Here is a 23,368-nt window from a genome sequence, read left to right on the forward strand (position 1 = left end):
AAACATACCCTTATATAAATTAAAAACTCTAAGATCCTAAAAAAAATAAAAAGAAAAATCTTAAAGAAAAATACTAATAGAATGTAAAAAATCGAAACAGACTCAAATTATAAAAATTCTAAACAGATTAAAAATCTTAAAATTGTAAAAGATAAAAATTACTAAAAATATCTAAAATATTTTTTAAAAAATCAAAAATTATAAAAAAATAATTTACTAAAATTAATAAAAAAAATCTACTAAATCCACTTACATCACATCATCAACAAACTTTCATTTATCTCCCTTCACCTTACACCTTACACCTTACACCTTACACCTTACCGTGGGGTTGGCGGTGAGTGACATTTAGCATGAGCTTTATCACATCTATATATATTAACATCATCAGATACTCCCCCTAGGCTATGGTACGATAGCAAATAGTGAGGCAAACTCTCTAAATAATGAGAATTCGCAAAATATATTATGTTGAGCTATCCTTGGGGATTTAATGCATGCTTCCTAATTTATTTTAAATTTTTATGGAATCATATTGGTTACCGTCCTAATTACTGAGATGGTGAAAATCGAATATATGAATTATTAAAAAAAAATCATCTGGAACAATGGTTCGTGTATCTTTTATTTGTTGTGCCCATCTCTCAGCTCGTGTAGATGACCAAGGAGACGGCCCTTTGAATTCGACTTTTCCCAGCGATGCTGCTAAATTGTCAACCTCTTCAACTTCGACTGTCGGCCAGTTGATCGCGATGATAAAAAAATTACAAAGTCGGTCGCCGCTTTCTTAATACAGTCAGTATCGTCGGCAATTATTCGCGTTTTTTTCTTCTAATCGACTTAGACATTTGGGCCTCTTATTTTTCTTAATTTTTTATATATTGTAGTAGGTGTAGTGACTTAGAATTGAAAGGCCAACCTATTTCAAAAGTAATCGGGGAGCAAACAAAACAAAGAAGAGAAAAAAGGAATTGAAACATTCTCCCTACGTTTTTATAAAAATAAAAAAAGAATAGATCCTTTATGGAACTTATATAAAACAGGAAACAAAAAAAGAAGATCAAGTGATGCGTGTAGAGAATTCGCTGAAATGGTAAAGAAACAAAGGAGGATTTTGCTAAAACAGAATGAGAATCGCGACAATTGATTAATTGCTATGTATTCGTAATCTAAACCGCAATTGTTTCATTGCATTTATTGCAAGAAAAAATGATCATTTAATGGGAAAAAAAATATGACAGTGTTTGTTTGTTACCCGATGCTGTACATAGGAGAGAGCTTAGAAACTAGGTTCCCTTTTTTGCTTCGAAGGGAAGAGGCTTAGTGTGGTGATGGCGTTCAGAACCGGAGTGGTGGAGGCGGTGGCTCCCGCCGTCGTCCTTCGTGAGTTCGTCTTTGTTCCTCCTCACCTCCGTCTTAACGTAGAAGTCGACGAAGAGGAAGAGCAGCGCGGCATTGAGAACGGAGTTGAAAACCCAAGCGCCGATGCCGTTGCATCCGCCCTTGGCGAAGTGGAGGAACAGGAAGCCGAGGTGGCAGACGAGGTTGCAGCCGGTGAGCGCGACCTGGCAGGCGAGCACGAGAACGGCCCGGCTCCTGGCGGCGACCGGGAGGCCGACGCCGACCCAGAAGCGGTAGCCGAAGACGATGGTCTGGGTGAGCGTGGCGGAGAGGATGGCGACCACCTGGAAGGACTGCGAGAACTCGAGCCAGAGGAAGGACATGCAGACGAAGGCGGAGTGGCGGAACACCGCGGCGAGGGCGCAGCGGCGTCGGCGGAGGATGTTGATGAAGGTGCGGAGGAGGTGGATGAAGCGGGAGAGGTAGAAGGCGTAGGACCAGAAGAAGACGCGGCCGGAGGGGCGGGTGCCGATGGGGAAGCAGAGGAGCCACTGCATCGGGGTGGTGCGGGAGCGGCCGCGCCAATACCAACGGGTGTCGCGGATCTCGGCGGCGACGGAGAGGACGAGACCCAGGAAAATGGCGGCGGAGGCGAGGGCCATGGCGAGGGAGTGGAGGGCGGGGAGGGGGCCGAGCGGAAGGGGCTTGAGGCGGAGGAGGCGGACGAAGAGGTGGAAGGCGACAGCGAGGAGGGCGTAGGCGGCGAGGGAGGAGACGAGGAAGGACCAGGTGGAGCCCCAGGACTGGGCGTGGCTCCACCGAAAGCCGACGATGGCCTGGTGCTCCGCCATCCAATACACGATCCCGCCGCCGCTGATATTCTCCATCCAGATTAGCCCCAATCGGATTGATCTCCTTCCCTTCCCTTCCCTTCCCTTTCTCTGGTATTTCTCGATGATCGCCGTGAATGCCAATTGCTGGCCGCGGATGTTCAGATCGGACAAATGGGAAAGATCCTCGGCCTCGTCTTCGCTGCTCGTCTCGATCGAGAATTGAATGAACTGGCGGCGCGGCTTGATGATCTGGTTGGTGACGACGGATGGTTCGCCGCCGAGACGAATTAATATGCCGAGGAAAGGAAAGGAAGGGCGCCAGGAAGGGACATAAAGCTGGGTCTTTCTCGAGGGGGCGTAAAAATAGGCGACGTTTTTTGTGATGCGCTTCGTGCCTACGTATTGCCTTCTTCGCCAACGCGCTTGTCGTTGTAAACAGTGCAGCTGTGCAGGGAACTTTAGGGCAGGTTTGAAACGACGCAAAAATATCCAAGGGACCTCATATTAATATATTTTCAAAAAAATCTAAATCATTTACCCTAATAATAATAATAATAATAATAATAACTTTTTTAAATGTTTAGGTTTTTTATTTTGTAAAAAAGTAAAATCTTATTTGTTTCTCCTAAATTTGAGCCTTATCTTCTGTACTGTCTTGTATTTAACAGTTCTACCCCCATTTATTTAGTAAATTTGAATTTAATTAATTTCTATCTATTTAAAAAAATGCATTTCTTAAACAAACTCAGCTTTTTTCATGAAAAATCGGAATTTATGATTCTTATTGAAACATTTTCCGAATTTATAGGGGCAAAAAAAATAAGGAAAAGAAAATATATATTAATTTAGTATTTTTGGTCAACAAAGGCGTCTGTTGCGCGATCAGCATCAGAGTGTCGGATATGCAAAATAATCATCTCATCGAGTGTTAACTTTTTGCTTTAATACACCACGAAAAAAATGCGTCAAAAACATGATTTTGGGGGACCGGATCCTTTCAGAGCAGGATCCTCTGATCAATTCTCAACCCTTATATATTTATTAGGGAAGTAATCTAGACCTCACCTGTTAAATAAGTGAGATTTAAATTACTCTATCAATATATTTGTAAGATTTCTTTTGATCTAGGAGATCTTTTAGTCCCCCTTATTTTGATCCACTATTGGATCAGGATAAGAGGATCAGGTAGGAGACAATGACCTCTACCTGTAAAAAGTGAGGGGTATTGTCTCCCACCAATACAAAAATTGGACTATAAATTAATCAAATCATTGTAGACCAGAGGATCCGTAAAGATTGAGCCATTGCCCCCACCTGTTTTGGGTCTTGTATGAGTATTCTATTTTCATCCCTCTTGCATTTGATTTTGCCCATCAAATCTTCCATCCTCATTTTGGTCATAAATTAAAATATATTTCTTGGGGCATTTTATATACTGCGTGGATGATAGTTATAGTGTATTTGGTAGGATATTTAAGTTATCATATAGATATTTACAATTTAAATCTCAGTTACAATATATTTGTAAAAAAAAATTCTTTAAATAAAGGATGTAATTAAAATATGTTGAACTTCTAGACTGGTCGTTGCATATATTTTTTAATTTAGTTTAATGTTCAATAGAAAATTTCTATGAGATCGGATCGATGATTTTAAAAATAGTCAAATACTGATAATTAATTCCCGATGTTTGTAACACCTGGTACATTCTTTAAAAAAAAAATCTATTCCGAATTATTTGACAGTTAACTATAAATGGGGGGCATTCTTCAGGTAATGAACATCGTCAAAGCCTTAATTACATTTCAATGGGAAATAATTACAATAATATTAACATAGTAAAATCAGTAATTATAATATCAGATAAATAACTTTAAGAAGTATTCATATAAAAGATACACTTATTTTTTAATTATCTTTTTTTTACCCTTTTGGCATAAAAATAATAATAGATTGAAAATTTATTAACAAAAGGGATGGAAATTGAAAATTTTAACAAAAGGGTTTAAAAGGATAATAAATTATGCGATATCCAAGAAAAATTTAAAAAGAAAAAAAAAAGAAAAATGGATGACTTTACTTATGCTGACCACGATATTTTAATCGGCTGGCCTGTGTGTAGGTTGTTAAAAATAAATCTGATTCGTCAATTCAATTTGAATTGATCCCAAAAAAACCGATTTCGAGTTGGGAGATTTTAGATTGGATTTATATTGGGAGGTTTTGAGTTGGTTCAATTTCGGATCAAATTTAGGTTGGGTTGATATAAGTTAACTTAAATTTAGGAATTAAGAATTTTTTTAAGGTTAAATTAAATTTTCTTTTAGAAATTAAGATATTTTATAAATATAAATAACACAATGTAATATAACAATGTTAAATATTGAAATAAAAATAAAAAATTATATGAAAATAATTTTTTTTTTAAAAAAAAAAATCGAGTTAGATGAGTTATTCATGTTATCTCGATTCAGATTTAAGATTTTCAGATTGAGTTGGGATTCATTCAGATTTGAATTGAAATTTTTTTAATAACAAATTTTCAACTAAATCCAAATTCATCCCACTCATCCAAATTAACACCTCTACATGTGTCCAAGAACACTAGCATTGTGGGCTTGGATTATGATCCGGTAGTAAGAACAGGGGACCCCGCCCTATGGAGTCAACGCCACGTGAAAGTCACAGTGGCAGTTGTCCATCCGGAGAGGGCCGGGTCCGACCGGACGACCGGCCGGCCGTCCGGTGGAATCGAACGTCCGACGAGGGATGGGTCCGATCGGTTGGCCGACCGGACGATATTCGGCTGATGGTTAAAGGCGCCCTGTCGAGATCAGGGTTCCGGCGCTCAGTGGAAAAGGTCGCTGGGCCGAGCGGACTTCACGCTCGGCCAAAGTCATAAGGTAACACTGCTAATAGTCTCCATAAAGCACGTGATGGAGGATCTCCCCAAGTAAACCACCGCATATGTCCGGCCGGATGTTGAGGGAGCTGTCCGCCCGGAAGCCAGATCTGGAGCAAAGGGGAAAAGGACAAGGAACGTCTTTTTCTGACAGCATGTATGTTTCACGTGCGGGCCATGCTCCAAATCTTGTGGCAGGGGATTCCGCTGTCCCATCGAGGACATGCTGAGACTGTAGCAGTATGGGTTAGGGAAGCTCACTGACAAGTCCTTACTGGAGTATGGGCCATGGACACGTGTACACCTCGGTAGGTGTACACTCACTTCTTCGCTGCCCTATATAAAGGCCCTCATTCTTCGCCAGAGGTACGCATTCTACGAGTTTTGGAGCCACTATTTCTTTCTTGAGCTTCGCCTGACTTGAGCGTCGGAGGGTCACCGCCGGGAACCCCTTCCCGGCCCGACTTCTGTGCAGGTTCGCCGGAGATTCGTGCCACCAGTCGAAGATCCACGACAATAGTCGAAGAGCACCCCGTTCCCAGCGTCCGTTGATTCAGCATTCGGACAGGATCAATTTGGCGCCGTCTGTGGGAACGCTCCTGCATCCGAACGGAAACAATGGACGAGGCTGGACGACAACACACGGTGACGCTTTCGACGGAGGAACTCGACGCTCTGATCGAGATAAAGGCCGCCAAGCTTGTGGAGCAAAAACAGAAAGCAACAGCCGAGCGGCCGGAGAAGCAAGCAACGTCAGCGTCTGGTGGTCAAGCGGAAACACCACCGGCTACCGTTCTATTCCGTCGGGCCCTATTCCGGACGCCTCCTGATGTTGTAGCAGTGAATCGCAATCGGGGATCTTCGTCAGATGAAATACCAATACGGGACAACAGAAAAGGCAAGGCCCTCCGAGCGGACGCTTCTCCCGAGCGGAAGCACCGACTGCCACAGTCCCATTTCCCTCAAAAGCAGATACTTCATCTCCCGAATTCAACTTATAGCAAGCCCCTCCTTCTGGAACCTCAAGAGCGGGAGTTTGATGTCAGGCGATGAATCGACCGCATACGAGGAAGTTGGGTGGACGAGCCGCCGAGCGGATGAAGATGGATTGGCACTTGGATCCACCATGGAGCGCAAATTATCTCCAGCCTGTCCAGGGCAGGGTGAAAGGTGCACCAATAGAATATGTGCTGTATATTTTCCGTTTGGTTGTATATTTGAAATGCGGAAGGCAAAATGTTATAATGTGCGTAATTGGCATTTTCGGTCGAGCGGCCTATCTTCATGGTGTATAAGATCCGAGCCACCGACTCGAGGAAGAAGGCCCCGAGCCGTTCGGCCGGAGGTATAGTATTCGAGTCAAGAGCTCGATAACGAAGGCCCCGAGCCGTTCGGCCGGAGGTATAGTATCCGAGCCAAGCGCTCGATAACGAAGGCCCCGAGCCGTTCGGCCGGAGGTATAGTATCCGAGCCAAGCGCTCGAGGACGAAGGCCCCGAGCCGTTCGGCCGGAGGTATAGTATCCGAGCCAAGCGCTCGAGGACGAAGGCCCCGAGCCGTTCGGCCGGAGGTATAATATCCGAGCCAAGCGCTCGACAATGAAGGCCCCGAGCCGTTCGGCCGGAGGTACAGTATCTGAGCCCAGCGCTCGACAAAGAAGACCCCAAGCTGTTCGGCCGGGAGTATGTTATCCAAGCCAAGCGCTCGAGAACGAAGGCCCCGAGCCGTTCAACCGGAGGTATAGTATCCGAGCCAAGCACTCGAGGACGAAGGCCCCGAGCCGTTCGGCCGGAGGTATAGTATCCGAGCCAAGCACTCGAGGACGAAGGCCCCGAGCCGTTCGGTCGGAGGTATAATATCCGAGCCAAGCGCTCGACAATGAAGGCCCTGAGCCGTTCGGCCGGAGGTACAGTATCTGAGCCCAACGCTCGACAAAGAAGACCCCAAGCCGTTCGACCGGGAGTATGTTATCCAAGCCAAGCGCTAGACGAAGAAGACCCCGAGCCGTTCGGCCGGGAGTACGATATCCGAGCTGGGGAAAGGTGCGCTAAACGTAAATTTATACACATTTCTGTCACCTATGTCCTTGTAATGTAGGCAGCAAAATTAATTCAAAGGATGGTCAATGGGCTGCCGAGCGGATGTGTTAAAGATTAGCCATGAAGGCCGTCGAGCTCTGACGTTAAATATCGAGAGACGAGCCGGCGTTTATAAACGTCCGAGCGGAAGACCGTCGAGCTCCGACGTTAAATATCGAGAGACGAGCCGGCGTCTATAAACGTCCGAGCGGAAGACCGTCGAGCTCCGGCGTTAAATATCGAGAGACGAGCCGGCGTCTATAAACGTCCGAGCGGAAGACCGTCGAGCTCCGACGTTAAATATCGAGAGACGAGCCGGCGTCTATAAACGTCCGAGCGGAAGACCGTCAAGCTCCGACATTAAATATCGAGAGACGAGCCGGCGTCTATAAACGTACGAGCATAAGACCGTCGAGCTCCGACGTTAAATATCGAGAGACGAGCCGACGTCTATAAACATCCGAGCGGAAGACCGTCGAGCTCCGACGTTAAATATCGAGAGACGAGCCGACGTCTATAAACGTCCGAGCGGAAGACTGTCGAGCTCCGACGTTAAATATCGAAAGACAAGCCGGCGTCTATAAACATCCGAGCGGAAGACCGTCGAGCTCCGACGTTAAATATCAAGAGACGAGCCGGCGTCTATAAACATCCGAGCGGAAGACCGTCGAGCTCCGACGTTAAATATCGAGAGACGAGCCGACGTCTATAAACGTCCGAGCGGAATACCGTCGAGCTCCGACATTAAATATCGAGAGACGAGCCGGCGTCTATAAACCCTCCGAGCGGGGAATGCCTATAAAGAGAATACAATTGCCCCAGAAATTCACCCTCAATATCATTAAATCGTCTCTACGTTCCGCTCGGCCCAGAGCCAAAAATTACTTGCTCGATACATAGCGAAGGATCTCCTCTATCAGAGCAGAAAATTAAGTAGGCAAAGTATTACATGTTTAGCCGAACGGCAGGGCAATGCCAGGCATTTGGTAAAAATCCCTTTCGAATACCAGAGGGGTCATAATGGGAGAGCGGATGAACACATATTTTGGTTATGTAAAAAGACAGCAAATATAAGGAAAACATTGCGTTAAAGTTAAAGCTTTAGGCCGAGCGTCCAAATTACAAAAAAGGATGATATCCTGGCGAGTGGCCAAATTACAGAAAGCTACTCAATATAGTCATAAAGGTCCTTGGTAATGTCATTCAGAAGCGCCACCTGATCGTCGGCCGGAATAGCAGCAGACTCCGGAAGAAGACCCTTAGACTTCAGATAAGTGGTGGTGGCGGTCATAGCCAAGTCGAAGGCTGTGTACATCCGCTCGCATATTTTCTCTGAGAATTCGGGCTAGCGGATGTAGCTCTGTCTTAAGGCCGCGACTCGACTCGGCTCGGCATCTTGATATTCTTTGAACGCCGCCTGGGAGCCAGTAAAGGCCTCATTCAGATTCTGAATCTTAGCCGCGTCGGCTGAGCGGCACGCCTTCTCCCTGTCGAGCTGCTCTGTCAATTCCTTTATCTTCAGCTCCAGGCCCCGAGCCTCAACGTTTTTCTTCTCCAGATCGGAGATAGCTGTATTCTTCCGAGTGGTGGCCAGGGTTATTTTTGTGTCAAGCGACTTGACTTGTCGCTCGGACTCGGCCAGGGCATGGATCTGGTCGGCTGTCTTCTTCTGCTTGGCCGCCAACAGGGTTTGAGCTTTCTTCAGCTCATTTTGCAGCTCGGAATAGGAAGGGCCCTGGAGGCCGGACGGCCCAACTGCGGCCTTCAGTTGTCGTAGCTCTTCATCCACCAAGGCCAAGCGGTTGGAAACCGCAATTTCCTCCACCTATCTCTGGCAAAACAAAATTATAGTTGTTAGCGGCCGATCGGAAAGAATGCATACAAAACTTCGTAGAGCAAACTTGTTGGTGCAATATCCCTCAGGTTAAGGCTGACCTGGTTGACCAAGCTTGAGTCTTGGTTTGAGTTTCGATGTTTGACAATGCATTTGTGCATTTGGGGAGATTGTCTGGTGCAATTCCCCTCTGATCAGGGTCTGATCAGGTTGGATGAAAAAGAGGCAAGTAGGTCAAGGTTGACCGGATACTTGACTAGGAAGTCCTAGTGAGTGAAGCTAGGCACAAAGGAAAATCCTGGTGAGTGAAGCCAGGTGAAAGTCCTAGTGAGTGAAGCTAGGCAGAAAGGAAAATCCTGGTGAGTGAAGCCAGGTGAAAGACCTAGTGAGTGAAGCTAGACAATTGGGAAGTCCTAGTGAGTGAAGCTAGGCAGGAGGAAAATCCTGGTGAGTGAAGCCAGGTGAAAGACCTAGTGAGTGAAGCTAGGCAATTGGGAAAGTCCTGGTGAGTGAAGCCAGGCAGGAGAAATCCAGAGGGGTCAAGGTTGACCAGACATCTGGTGAGAATCCAAGTAGGTCAAAGGGATTGACCGGATACTTGGCACGAGGAAGAAAAGTCCAAGTAGGTCTTAGGGATTGACCGGATACTTGGCAAGAAGAGAAAAGTCCAAGTGGGTCAAAGGGATTGACCAGACACTTGGTGAGAGAGTCCTAGCTGGTCAAGGGTGACCGGATGCTAGGTCTTATGTACCAACAAGTCATGGTTGACTAGATGTTGGTTTAGGGGGCTTTGGACTTGGTTTTGGGCAAAAACCAAGATCTGGATTGATCAGCCGATTGATCCAGCAGATTTGGATTGATCCGTGGATCGATCCAGCAGATTTGGATTGATCCGTGGATCGATCTAGCAGATCTGGATCGATCCGTGGATCGATCCAGAAGATCTGGATTGATCGGCCGATCGATCCGGTGAGTCCCCGCGAAGGGAATTGCTCTGGATCGATTGGGACGTTGCTGCTTCACGCGATAAGCACTGGATCGATCCAGGAGTTTTTCCAGAGCACAGAGACGCTCTGGATCGATCCGTGGATCGATCCAAAGCCTCCCCGATCGATTGGGAGCATTCCAATCGATCGGGATTCGACCGTTAGCGTCGATTTAAGCCGCAGGCGTTCATTTCCTTCGGTAGAACTTCACCGATTCATTCCAGATTCATCACAGCTCCTCCCCAGCACTCTCTAAGCTCCTCACCGCTAGTTCTTGAAGGTTCTTGGAGGTTCATCCAAGTCAAGAGGCGAGTTGCAACAAGAAGAAGAAGAAGATAGGGTTTTTACTGCATCTCTTGTAAGCTTTTGCTTATTCTTTACTACCCTTTCTTCTACTTGTATTGAGAGTCTTGTAGGGCTTCTCCGCCTTCGGTAGTTACCGAAAAGGAGTGATTTATTAGTGGAGGTGTGTGTGTGTGTGCGTGGATCCTTGGACTAGTCACCTCTTGTGAGGTGGATACCAAGTAAAATCCTATTGTTAGCATTATTGTAGTTTGTTTCTTTGTATTCCGCTGCGCATCACTTTGAAGAAACAAGCAACGAAGAGCTATTCACCCACCCCCTCTAGCTACTTTTCGGTCCTAACAAGTGGTATCAGAGCGAGGCCGCTCTTCACCGGAATCATCGCCGGAAGGGTCAAGCATAACAAGAAGAGCTAGAGGGTGAAGAAGTTGAAGCAAAATTGTCAAAGTCAAAGAAATTCAAAAGCTCAACTTCTACAATGGAATTCCGAGATGGGCTCGGATTCGACACGAGGGTGGCTCTACCATACACTTCCACGAGCTTCGATTCTTGGAAATCAAGAATAAAAAATTTTCTTATGATGGAGATAGAGCAATGGTTTGCTCTTATGGAATGCTTCAAGACTCCAACAAACTCAAAGGGCAAAGTTCTCAAGAGGAGCAAGTGGAGCCAAGAGCAAGTCCAAAGGTGTGAGGCCAATGATAAAGTGACCAAGCTTTTGGTCAATTTATTGCCAAGCACCATCCTTTGCAAAATTGGAGAATTTGAAGATGCAAAGGAATTATGGAGTAAATTGGCCAAGCTTCATGAAGAGATCCCCTCCACTGTACAAGAGCAAGAAGAATCCAGAGAGGGTGACTCTTTGGAGCAAGACCAAGAGGAGGACTCCGAAGTTGAGAGATGCTCAACTTCCGAAGAAGAGGAAATCCAAGAAGCTTCATTCTCAAGGGAGTGTAATCAAAAGAGCAAGGAAGGAGCATATTCCTTGTTTCATGTACAAGAGGATGAAGAAGAAGGTGAAGCCTCCACCTCTAGGATTGAGGGGGAGCAACTCTTGGTGACACCGGATCAAGAAGAAGGAGAATCCTCCACATCCGGGTCAAGAGAAGAAGAGGATGAAGAAGCTTCCACCTCCACAAGTCAAGATAAATCAATTGGAGGGAAATCGATTTCGGACCAAGAGGAAGCCTCTACATTCATATCAAATGGAGGAGCAAGTGCCACCCCTACACAAGAAGGTATAAATAGTTCAATTAATAATAAGAATCATATTATATGTTTTGAATGTAGGGAACATTGGCACTACAAAAGCAAGTGCCCCAAATTGGCCAAGAAGAAGGGCCAAGTGGCATTAAAGGGCAAGAAGAAGCCCAAGGAGACCATCCCCGGAACAAAGAAGAGCAAGGAGCACATTGTGTGCTTCTCTTGCAATCAAAAGGGGCATTACCGAAGTCAATGCCCTAATGGGAAGAAGGTGGTCAAGGCTCATGGAGGGAGCTCAACTCAAGGGGGAGCCTCCAAGGTAAAAAAGAAGGTATCTTTTATTGAGCCTATTTCCTTGCAAAATGGTAAAAAGCATGCTAGGTCTAATTTATATCATTTTAATACTATTTACCATGAAAATAGGAAGCATGATAGAGTTAAGGAAAATCATGTAGTTTATCATGCCAAAACCTCTCAATCTAGGGTTAGAAAGGTAGATAGAAACTTAGGTAAGAATCCTAAGGATTCTAGGTATGTACCTAACAAGAAGAAAAATCATGATTTTAGTGAAAAATCTATGGTTGAGGGATTATGGAAGGAAAATCAAGTCTTGAGGTCAAGACTTGATAAATTAGAGAAGACCCTTAGAAAAATCACAAATATGACACAAGGGTCTAAGGGTAAAAATCTAGGTTTAGGGGTACAAAAGCCATCAAATGACCATAGAGGTTTGGGATACAAAACCAAAGCAAAAAATGATGTGCCTAGTTATCATAGGGTTCCATATAGTTATGGAACAAATCCTAAGTCTAGAGGTCAAGTCAAGGATACAAGGGAAGATATCCCTAGAAGTATCTTTGCAACCAAAGTGACTAAGACTTCTAAGAAGTCTAAGAAAGTCATTAACAAGGTCACAAGGGAGGCTATCCCTAGAGTTGACCTAGAAAATGTGACCAAGGTTTCTAAGAAGCCCAACAAGGTCACTATGAAGGTATATAGGGAAGTTATCCCTAGTGAGTACCTAAAGCATCCAAGGAGCACCAATAGGTGTTGGGTTCCTAGGAGCATCCTCTCTACCCCATAGATGGGTTAGAGAGTGTCAACTCCGATTAGAAGGGTAGTTAACCCAACTTAGAGGAAATTGACACTCAAGGAGCATTTTCAAGGTTGTTGTTAACCTTTGAAAATGAAATGGAATTATTATTTACTCCTTGAAAGAGTAAAATGTGTCTAATGGTGAAAAATTGATTTTATCTTTAAATGGCATAAATTGGGAAAACCTAGAGAAATACCAAGTTGAGATTTTGGTATTCTCTTAGAAATTTAAGGCAATCTGGACCTTAATTTATGTGATTACTCTTGAGGAAAAATCGAATATGCAAACATTTGAGGATATGCTTAATTTTTAAGTGGCATAAACAAATCAAGAGAAATAGAAATGTCAATTTAGGTTTTGGCATTTCTTTGAAGCATTTAGGGCAATCTAGGTTTAACGTTTTAAGTTAAAACAAGTGGTATATTTTGAGTTAGCTAAGTGGTTAAGGATACTTAAAAAGGAAATTTAGGTATATTTTATTTATGCTAAACCTTGCCATGATTGTTTGCCCATCATATGCCATGGCATCATGTTTATTTTTGCATTCATGTTTTATTATGAAAAATTCAAAAATACTATGTCATGACATTCATACATCATGTAGTTATAGGATGTTTTCTTTTGAAAATTATTTCCTTTTGATGTATGCCATAACATAATCATGCATTAAGTTTAATTCCTTGTAATTAAGGACAAATGACATTTAACAACACTTATTAACAAGTGACATCCTAGGTGGATGTCTAATATCTCTAAAATACCTAGATAGATAAGCATGATCCCTAGAATAGGGCAAAACTAAAGTTTACATCTCACAAAGACCTATAAGATGACTTGTATGTGTTTTGTCCACAATAGATACAAGTGAGATGTTAGGATGATGAACAAAACTCAACATGTTGATTTAGTGCATTTCTTTGAGTTTTAAGTTCATCAAAACACATAGTTATGTGCTTTCCCATCATTGGGAAAGCTAATGTACAAGTCATGTGCATTAAGCTCAAGGAACATGGTGGGATATTGGTTTTGAAAATGTTTTTAAAAAATAATTTTGGAAAACCTTGGTGAGGCTATCTTTTGATAGTAATCACCATTGAATAGTTATACACAAACTTAAAGAAAACACTAAAGTTTTGCAAGTTCTCAAGTTTGTGTCAATCTTTGAAAATATGATGTATTTTCATAGAAAACTATTTTTCCATGATAAAGTATGCCCTAAATAATGTCTACACGAAATTTCATGATTTTTAGATTTTTGTAGAATTTTCTAGGGGTTTCTGAAGTTGGCTGAATTTGAAATTCAGCAACTATCAGAGCTCGGATCGATCCATGGATCGATTGGAGTGTCTGAATCGATCAGTGGATCGATTCAGAAGGCAATTCTAGCGAGCAGAAGCTCGCTGGATCGATCAGCCGATCGATCCAAGAAGACTGAATCGATCAGTGGATCGATTCAGCAGGATTCAATCGATTGGAACCCAACTCCAATCGATCGAAGATGCTGATTTTGGCTGGGAAGGTCTGATTTCAGCATCTTTGAACCTATTTTAGTCTAGGTAACCATTCCAAACCCCTGAAAATACATTTGTATACATAAAAAGAGTGTTTTCGTGTGGAAAACAAGGATGGATTGGTTAAGGAAGGCTAAGTTGAAGTTTAGGTTGAGGTTTGTTTCAAATTTTGAATATTTGAAGCTCAAAACTTCTAAAATTGGGTTTCCTAAAGTTTTAGGGATTCCAAGTCATTGTTGGTGCAATGACAGAAGTTACCATCATGTCTTTAGGGGGAGGGACTCTTTACAGACATGAAAATTATTTTTCATGAACCTTGGAAGGTGGTTAACCTTCCGTTAAGAACATGCTCAAGGTTGAGCGTTTGAATTTTAATGGGGAGTGGATATCCTCATCATTCAAGTGGCTTCAAGTGGATAATGCTCAAGGATGGGCATTTGCCTACATTGGGGGAGAATGTAGGGTTAAGGATAATGAAGGGTATGAGACCTTCATTATCGTGTTGATCACAACGAGTGAAGTTGTGAACAATGATGAGCAACTCTTCAGGGGGAGAGTTTTCAACAAGTGAATTAGTTGATGTGTGCCCAAAAATAGGGCATGGTTTCATGTGTGCCAATAGGGGGAGAATGAAAGGGAGTAAGTTAGGATTTCATTACCTAGAGGGAGTTTGCCCTCTTAGGGGGGAGAATGAAGGGCTTAACTTATGTATTCATTGCCCAGTGGCATGAAGCAGGTTTAGGCTATGGGATTAACTTAACTTACATGTGGTATTGTAAGTGATAGTGTTGGTATTGTCAAACATCAAAAAGGGGGAGATTATTGGTGCAATATCCCTCAGGTCAAGGCTGACCTGGTTGACCAAGCTTGAGTCTTGGTTTGAGTTTCGATGTTTGACAATGCAGTTGTGCATTTGGGGAGATTGTCTGGTGCAATTCCCCTCTGATTAGGGTCTGATCAGGTTGGATGAAAAAGAGGCAAGTAGGTCAAGGTTGACCGGATACTTGACTAGGAAGTCCTAGTGAGTGAAGCTAGGCAGAAGGGAAAATCCTGGTGAGTGAAGCCAGGTGAAAGTCCTAGTGAGTGAAGCTAGGCAGAAGGGAAAATCCTGGTGAGTGAAGCCAGGTGAAAGACCTAGTGAGTGAAGCTAGGCAATTGGGAAGTCCTAGTGAGTGAAGCTAGGCAGGAGGAAAATCCTGGTGAGTGAAGCCAGGTGAAAGACCTAGTGAGTGAAGCTAGACAATTGGGAAAGTCCTGGTGAGTGAAGCCAGGCAGGAGAAATCCAGAGGGGTCAAGGTTGACCAGACATCTGGTGAGAATCCAAGTAGGTCAAAGGGATTGACCGGATACTTGGCACGAGGAAGAAAAGTCCAAGTAGGTTTTAGGGATTGACCAGATACTTGGCAAGAAGAGAAAAGTCCAAGTGGATCAAAGGGATTGACCAGACACTTGGTGAGAGAGTCCTAACTGGTCAAGGGTGACCGGATGCTAGGTCTTATGTACCAACAAGTCATGGTTGACTAGATGTTGGTTTAGGGGGCTTTGGACTTGGTTTTGGGCAAAAACCAAGATCTGGATTGATCAGCCGATTGATCCAGCAGATTTGGATTGATCCGTGGATCGATCCAGCAGATTTGGATTGATCTGTGGATTGATCCAGCAGATCTGGATCGATCAATGGATCGATCCAGAAGATCTGGAATGATCGGCCGATCGATCCGGTGAGTCCTCGCGAACAGAATCGCTCTGGATCGATCGGTGGATCGATCCAGAGGTCCCAATCGATCAGTGGATCGATTGGGACGCTGTTGCTTCACGCGATAAGCACTGGATCGATCCGTGGATCGATCCAGGAGTTTTTCCAGAGCACAGAGGCGCTCTGGATCGATCCGTGGATCGATCCAAAGCCTCCCCGATCGATTGGGAGCATTCCAATCGATCGGGATTCGACCGTTAGCGTCGATTTAAGCCGCAGGCGTTCATTTCCTTCGGTAGAACTTCATCGATTCATTCCAGATTCATCACAGCTCCTCCCCAGCACTCTCTAAGCTCCTCACCGCTAGTTCTTGAATGTTCTTGGAGGTTCATCCAAGTCAAGAGGCGAGTTGCAACAAGAAGAAGAAGAAGCTAGGGTTTTTACTGCATCTCTTGTAAGCTTTTGCTTATTCTTTACTACCCTTTCTTCTACTTGTATTGAGAGTCTTGTAGGGCTTCTCTGCCTTCGGTAGTTACCGAAAAGGAGTGTTTATTAGTGGAGGTGTGTGTGTGTGCGTGGATCCTTGGACTAGTCACCTCTTGTGAGGTGGATACCAAGTAAAATCCTATTGTTGGCATTGTTGTAGTTTGTTTCTTTGTATTCCGCTGCGCATCACTTTGAAGAAACAAGCAACGAAGCACGACGAGCACACGCGAAGCTATTCACCCCCCCCCCCCCTCTAGCTACTTTTCGGTCCTAACAAAACTTACCCCCGTGGCCTCCCGCATGTGGCTATTGGTCAAGTTTCCGAGGGGGATCAGCGCTGTGCGTGCCCGAGCATCGGCCCACATCTCAGCTAGGGGCCCTTTCAAGGTGATGGTGTGCTCGGGCGCAGATGGACGGTCGGCCTCTGGAAGCAGCTCTTTAGTCGGGAGATGAAGAGTGACCTGAATCGTGCGACCGTGACCGGGGGTCGTCCGACCGGCGGTCGGAAGGGGATCAGTAGCCGGTGCAGAAAACTGCGAATGAATGGTCGAGCGTTGGACTGAGTGACGAGCGGGCGGAAGGGTGCTGATTGGAGTGACCCGCTCGGATGGTTGGGCCGCGGAGGTTGCCGACCGCAGGGGAGTCTCCACTCGGCGCCTCTTTTGTAGAGGCTGCTCCTCCTCCCGAGCGGAACCTTCCTCGGGGGCAGTTCGTTCTCTTGAGGGGGTGGCGCCGCTAGCCACATTTTGTTGGGAAGCTTGAGCGGCCGACTCAGCTTGAGTTCCACTCTCTCCTTCATGGGATCCGACCGGCTGGATACCCAGCGCTTCCATCTCTTTGGCAGTCGCGGCTTCCAGAGCGGCCGCCTTTCTCTTCAAAACACCGGCCATGACCGAATCCATGATGATGTCCGCTGCAAAGAAAGGAGAAGAAATCAGTTAGAAATCAAAGCAAATGCCCAACCCAAATTCTTACCGAAGCCTGTCGGAAGAGGAGTCCGTATAGGACTCAGCCCGAAGATGTACATCACTCCCTCGTGGAGAAGTTTGTTGATGTCAAGTCACAGACCGGCTAGCATATTTACAGCGTGGAGATAGTCCGGTCGGGTCTTGAACTTCTTCAGCTCGGGAGTGGGGGGTAGGCTGACCTGCCACTGGGTCGGGAAGTTGGCCCGATCGGGCATGCGGATGTAGAAATAATAATCCTTCCAATGTTTATTGGAAGTAGGAAGTTTGTTGAAAAAGACCAAGCCGGGTCGAGCTTGGAACATGAAGGTGCCCGACTCGGCTTGCTTGGGGTAATAGAAATAAAAGAAGACCTCCGGTCGGAGGGGGATGTTGTGGATCTTAAACAAAACGACAACACCGCAGAGGAGACGGAAGGTATTAGGTACTAAACTGCCGAGCGGCACACCGAAGAAATTACAGACATCTATGATGAAAGGATGTACAGGAAAACGAAGACCGGCGGTAAACTGGTTTCGGAAGACACAGAAAGCTCCGCGCGGCGGCCTGTGAGGCCGAGCGGAAGGACCAGCTAAGCGAATTTCGAAATCCTCTGGGATTTCGAAATTGTCTGTCAAAATATCGAAGTCCCATTGTTCGAATCGGGACTGCATGGTGGTGTACCATGGGCCGAGCGACTGATCTTCGGGATTAGAAGAGCTAGCCATGGGCCGATCGGAAGGAATCAAAAGGCAAAAAGGCAGGAGAAAAACAATAGCAAACGAAAGGAGGTTTCAAGGATCGAAACTGAGAAAGAAATGCGGAGGAAACACCGGAAAGGAGGAAGGAAAGATATAAAACCTTGCTGCGGGGAAAGGGATCAAGGAAAAGGCGCCGGAGAGCGTCGGAGAGCAGAAACAGGATCGTCGGAGCTCCAAAGCGCAGGGGGCAATGGTCGAAATCGCGGAGGCAAGTGAGAGAGAGAAGGAAACGAAGAATTTATAGGGTGAAGGCTGGGCGGCCTCCACCGTTGGATCTAGGTCACGGGAATCAAAGCATGCATCGAGCCGTCCATTTCGAATCGCTTCGATCACATCAAAACACCATGCCGCCACCGCCGTACGCCGATGTCAGCGCTCCACGTGGCATTCAATCATTAGGAGCATTTAATGAAAGCATGCTCAACCTTAATGTCGAAGATTGGCGCAGAACACGAGGAGATCCGGTGAATGCCATTGTTGATTCGCTTAAGGCTACCTCTATGGTTGGCCGAGCGGAGGATACCAGCACGGAGGAGCCACTCAGCCAGATTCTTAGTCCAGTCAGTCGGACTATTCGCCTCCTTCGACTAGACTTGAAGGGGAGGCAAGTGATCCGGTAGTAAGAACAGGGGACCCCGCCCTATGGAGTCAACGCCACGTGGAAGTCACAGTGGCAGTTGTCCATCCGGAGAGGGCCGGGTCCGACCGGACGACCGGTCGATCGTCCGGTGGAATCGAACGTCCGGCGAGGGATGGGTCCGATCGGCTGGCCGACCGGACGATATTCGGCTGATGGTTAAAGGCGCCCTGTCGAGATCAGGGTTTCGGCGCTCAGTGGAAAAGGTCGCTGGGCCGAGCGGACTTCACGCTCGGCCAAAGTCATAAGGTAACACTGCTAATAGTCTCCATAAAGCACGTGATGGAGGATCTCCCCAAGTAAACCACCGCATATGTCCGGCTGGATGTTGAGGGAGCTGTCCGCCCGGAAGCCAGATCTGGAGCAAAGGGGAAAATGACAAGGAACGTCTTTTTCTGATAGCATGTATGTTTCACGTGCGGGCCATGCTCCAAATCTTGTGGCAGGGGATTCCGCTGTTCCATCGAGGACATGCTGAGACTGTAGCAGTATGGGTTAGGGAAGCTCACTGACAAGTCCTTACTGGAGTATGGGCCATGGACACGTGTACACTTCGGTAGGTGTACACTCACTTCTTCGCTGCCCTATATAAAGGCCCTCATTCTTCGCCAGAGGTACGCATTCTACGAGTTTTGGAGCCACTATTTCTTTCTTGAGCTTCGCCTGACTTGAGCGTCGGAGGGTCGCCGCCGGGAACCCCTTTCCGGCCCGACTTCTGTGTAGGTTCGCCGGAGCTTCGTGCCACCAGTCGAAGATCCACGACAACAGTCGAAGAGCGCTCCGTGCCCAGCGTCCGTTGATTCAGCATTCGGACAGGATCAGATTAATTTGGTAAATTTAAAACTAAAATTTTACTAATTAAAATCGAAGTGTTTACACTATGAATACATTAGTCTTATATCAAAATTAAAATTATTTATATTTATATTCCGAATGCCATAAGTTTTATGTATAGGGTTAACTAGGTCTGGCTGTCATTCTCCTTATCATATGCATATGATGGTGTTGGCCATGTGTATGTCTAAATATTGAGTAATTTGTTACTCTTTAGGGTGTAATCTTTTTTTAGTTTTTGAGTATAGAATGCATGCCTTCAAACTAGATGTGCAATAATTTTCTATCTAGGATGAAAGTGACAAAGTTTAATCCTACCTAGTGTAAAATATTTCAACTAAAGTGATATTCGTTGACACTAATCTCTCTCTCTTTGTCCCACGAAACATGTTAAGTCATTCCTCCTCAAAGCCATTCATGACCAAGCAAGCTATTGTTGAAGTCCATGACATCACAGTGCTCTCATCCATGCCATCAACCACATTAATTGTAAGGCTTTGTGATGCTTCCACTCTTGTCATATGCAGGGTGTTTCCGACCTGAGTGGAGTGGTTGAGATCATATTTTTACTACACTTTGATGATCGTATTTGTAACACCTTGATTATGAAGGGATAATTTTCGTATTTGCAACACCTTGACTATAAAGGAATAATAAAATTATCATTAAGGTGACTTCACCTTTTACTTTAACACTAAAATTAAAACAGAGACATGTACAAGGTGCCAGGAGGAATTATGATTTAGGAGAACTCAAAGATGAGAATATCCTGGACTTTAACCGTATGAGAGGAGCAACCATGAATTTAAGAGTGATATCTAATTGATAAAAACACTCATGATAAATTTATAATGGAATGGAAAAAATACTTTTAACCCTGTATTTTTCTATCAAGTAGTATTATTTTTCCTTCCTATATTTAAAAAATAGCATTTAACCTTGCACTAAAGTTAAATGTGAACAATTTTATAAAAGATAATTATACCCTTATTGTTTTTATTTTTTTATAATCATAAGAGGAAAATAAAACATATTGAATTGATATGGAAAAAAATTATATGTCTTTGGATCCGCTCCTTAATTATTGATTAGTTAGATCAATGGTGTATACAAGGAGAACAATATATATAAAATGATAGAAAAAATATAAAAGCATTTAGTGATGGTGTCCTTCATCACTCACTTGGATCTATAGTTATATCGGTTTATCGGTGTGTCTGCTCTCGATGTCCTGCAAAACAAAGCTTGTTAGCTGAGGGTTGGCGTTGTTAGTGTTACCCTCTTTGACGGTTAAGTCGATGATGAATTGAGATACGAGGCTCTCATGCATGCATGAGAAAGTAAAAGAGCTCGAAGAAGGCAAAGAAAATTTATCTTTGCATAAGAAAAGAAAATTATTTCTTTATCTATTTTCATTGAATCTTATATAATCATAGATAAGAAAGGATCTAAAATTTTAAATTTTTGAGGAAATGAAGAAAATAATTATCATATATTTATTTGAAGACGGGCGAAAATATACATTTTAAACTACTTAATTCTATTTTATTCATATAATTAAATATTAATTTTTATATATTAGTGAAGGTTACATGTAATTTTGTTAATTTTAATTAATAAATTAATAAGTATGCACATATTAAAAATATTAATTAGGATCTTCAATTATTTAGAATTAATTCAAATAAAAATCCAAATGGATTTAAATTATCAATAAATTTAATATATATTTCCTTTGTTAAAATTATAAAAAAATAAATAAAATGATCTTTTATATAGTTTTTTTTACATTTGATTTTAATAAAGGAGAATTAAATTTTTTAAAATAGTTTTTGATAAAAAAATACAGGGTAAAGGTAATTTCCCTATTTAGTATAACAATCAACTATCATTGAATCGTGACTTAACTTGTATGTGGAAGTCTAATCCGTGACCGTGACCGTGACCGTGACCGTGACCGTGACCTCACCACTACAAGTCTAGTAGTGGAGTAGCATGTGGGACAATAAAAAAATTGAACAACTCACGAAAGACAATGGTGGTGGACTTGGGGTCGTCGTAGTAGATGGATTCAACTCTAGCGGTCGAGGTATACCAACTCAGCCATCGCAATGATCCATGAAAGAACCTAACAGAGTCTTCTCCGAGTCTTCCTCGCTTTCCCTCTTCTCCGGATTCGGTATCTCTTCCCCTTTTCACTTCTAGGGTTCTTCAATAGCCATCACAACCTGTTATTTGCCAGTCTTGGTCTCTTGTGAGTTTTTTCTTGTATTACGAGCATTGTTATTATAATTCGTGGGTTTTTTCTTGTTGGATCGTTTGTTTAGTGCCTTGTGTTCTATCCGTCGCTTCTCTGCTAGTGGATCTGTCGTTTGTTTACTGCCTTGTTCGAACTCCTAGCTGAAAAAGGGTTCCAAAATAGCTTCTTTTTTTTTTTATTGTATTGGTCTTTGGATTTAGGAAACTTTGATTTTCTTAAATTTTTCTTCGAGTGATTTTCAGTAGAATTAGCAACGCCGTATACCTTGATGCGATTTTTGATAAGAACGATAAAGAGTTTCCTCAAATGGTGACAGGATTTCACTTCGGAGGTAGTTATGGATGGTAGATCTGGGGATTCGTCGAGTGAAGATCCTCAAAGTTCGTCGGGTGGTGGGAGATTTGAATGCAACATATGCTTTGATCCAGCGCAGGAGCCCGTAGTCACCCTCTGCGGACACCTTTTTTGCTGGCCCTGTCTCTACGAATGGCTCCATGACCATTCCTGCTCTTCTGAATGCCCTGTGTGCAAGGCCACCATCGATGAGGAGGAGATTGTCCCTCTCTATGGCGGTGGAACTAACTCTGCAGAGCCGCAGCAGTCCAGGTCAAGTTCCGGAATGGACATACCGGATCGACCACCTGGCCGGAGGACGACCACCGCGACACAAAACCGGCAACCTGGCCCAAACCCTATTCATCGTCACAACCTCAATCATAACCATCACCATCACCCAAGGTTCATAAACCCAAATCAGTGGGCTGGCATGGGGCTCACGAACCTTACACCTGCATATGCAGTGACAAATCAGTTGCCTCCTCCGCCTCCTCCTCCACATTATTTGGCTGGCGCAAGTGTTGGCAATTTCATGTTTCTAAATACAGCTGCCAATGATGTTACTGCTGTTTTGCACCGTGGGTATAACAATGAACTTCACAGCCTGCAACCGCAGGCTCAAGGGTTCCAACATGGTCAAGGGCTTCATGGCTGGCATCCCCAGTGGGTCCACCAGGGCCATGGCCATCATCATCATGGGATTGGTCATGTTCGACGAGCAAACCGTGGCCAATCTGAGATCTGGATAATACTTTTGATTGTGCTTGTTGCTCTGGTATTCTCTGATATAGTATCAAAAATGCCTCTGTAAATACTAGATTTTTTTTGCATATTTCCACATCATATTAGTGTGCTTAGGCATTAGATAATTGAAAGTTAAACTAAGATTTCGTTTGGCTCAATTGTTAATTGGTTACCTTTGCATTTTTCTTATCTCCATGCTCCCAATTTCCTGGGGGACTCACTTGAAGCAGCAACGATGTGTTCTAGATTTGTTCTATATTGCCCACATTGCTTAAGTGAGAAAGCTTGCTTTATTCACTAGAAGGCTTACTGCTGCCTATTGTCTATTGCTATTTGATATGATAGTTGAACTAAGAAGCAAAGGACATCCTTGTGTATTGTACAGGAATGAAGATGCAAATCACTAGACTCGGTCAATTAATATGCATCTATATTTATAATTTTGCAATTATAAATGTGGTGGAATTATAATTTTGCAGTCCTTAATGTTCTCGTTGACTTAGGGGTGAGAGGAAAGGGCTAAATGTGGAAATTTCTTGTTTATACTTTTAGTATTGTTTATATAATATCCTGTAACACATTTT

The 23,368-nt window shown here is 44.0% G+C and overlaps 2 protein-coding genes across 3 annotated transcripts; one reads left to right on the top strand and one right to left on the bottom strand.

Moving 5' to 3' along the window:
* Positions 1–1,143: 1,143 nt before the first annotated feature.
* Positions 1,144–2,663, bottom strand: LOC122032724 (elongation of fatty acids protein 3-like). Its single transcript, XM_042592038.1, has one exon. The coding sequence runs from the start codon at positions 2,226–2,228 to the stop codon at positions 1,287–1,289; it is 942 nt and encodes a 313-aa protein (XP_042447972.1). The 5' UTR covers positions 2,229–2,663; the 3' UTR covers positions 1,144–1,286.
* Positions 2,664–21,466: 18,803 nt separating this feature from the next.
* On the top strand, positions 21,467–23,011 carry LOC122032457. Of its 2 annotated transcripts, none has more exons than XM_042591743.1 (2): positions 21,467–21,698; positions 22,021–23,011. In XM_042591743.1, exon 2 carries the CDS (start codon positions 22,042–22,044, stop codon positions 22,849–22,851), a length of 810 nt encoding a protein of 269 aa, XP_042447677.1. In that variant the 5' UTR covers positions 21,467–21,698; positions 22,021–22,041; the 3' UTR covers positions 22,852–23,011. The 2 variants fall into 2 exon arrangements, with proteins under 2 accessions (XP_042447677.1, XP_042447678.1); XM_042591744.1 differs by having other exon boundaries at positions 21,467–21,623.
* Positions 23,012–23,368: the final 357 nt, after the last annotated feature.

This window comes from Zingiber officinale, chromosome 11A (genome assembly GCF_018446385.1).
Source record: "Zingiber officinale cultivar Zhangliang chromosome 11A, Zo_v1.1, whole genome shotgun sequence".
In the NCBI taxonomy this organism is placed as follows: Eukaryota; Viridiplantae; Streptophyta; class Magnoliopsida; order Zingiberales; family Zingiberaceae; genus Zingiber; species Zingiber officinale.

What these genes read in the sequence shown, in the direction of transcription:
- LOC122032724 (XM_042592038.1), bottom strand. Translation starts at nt 2,228, where the DNA reads ATGGAGAATATCAGCGGCGGCGGGATCGTGTATTGGATGGCGGAGCAC.
- LOC122032457 (XM_042591743.1), top strand. Translation starts at nt 22,042, where the DNA reads ATGGATGGTAGATCTGGGGATTCGTCGAGTGAAGATCCTCAAAGTTCG.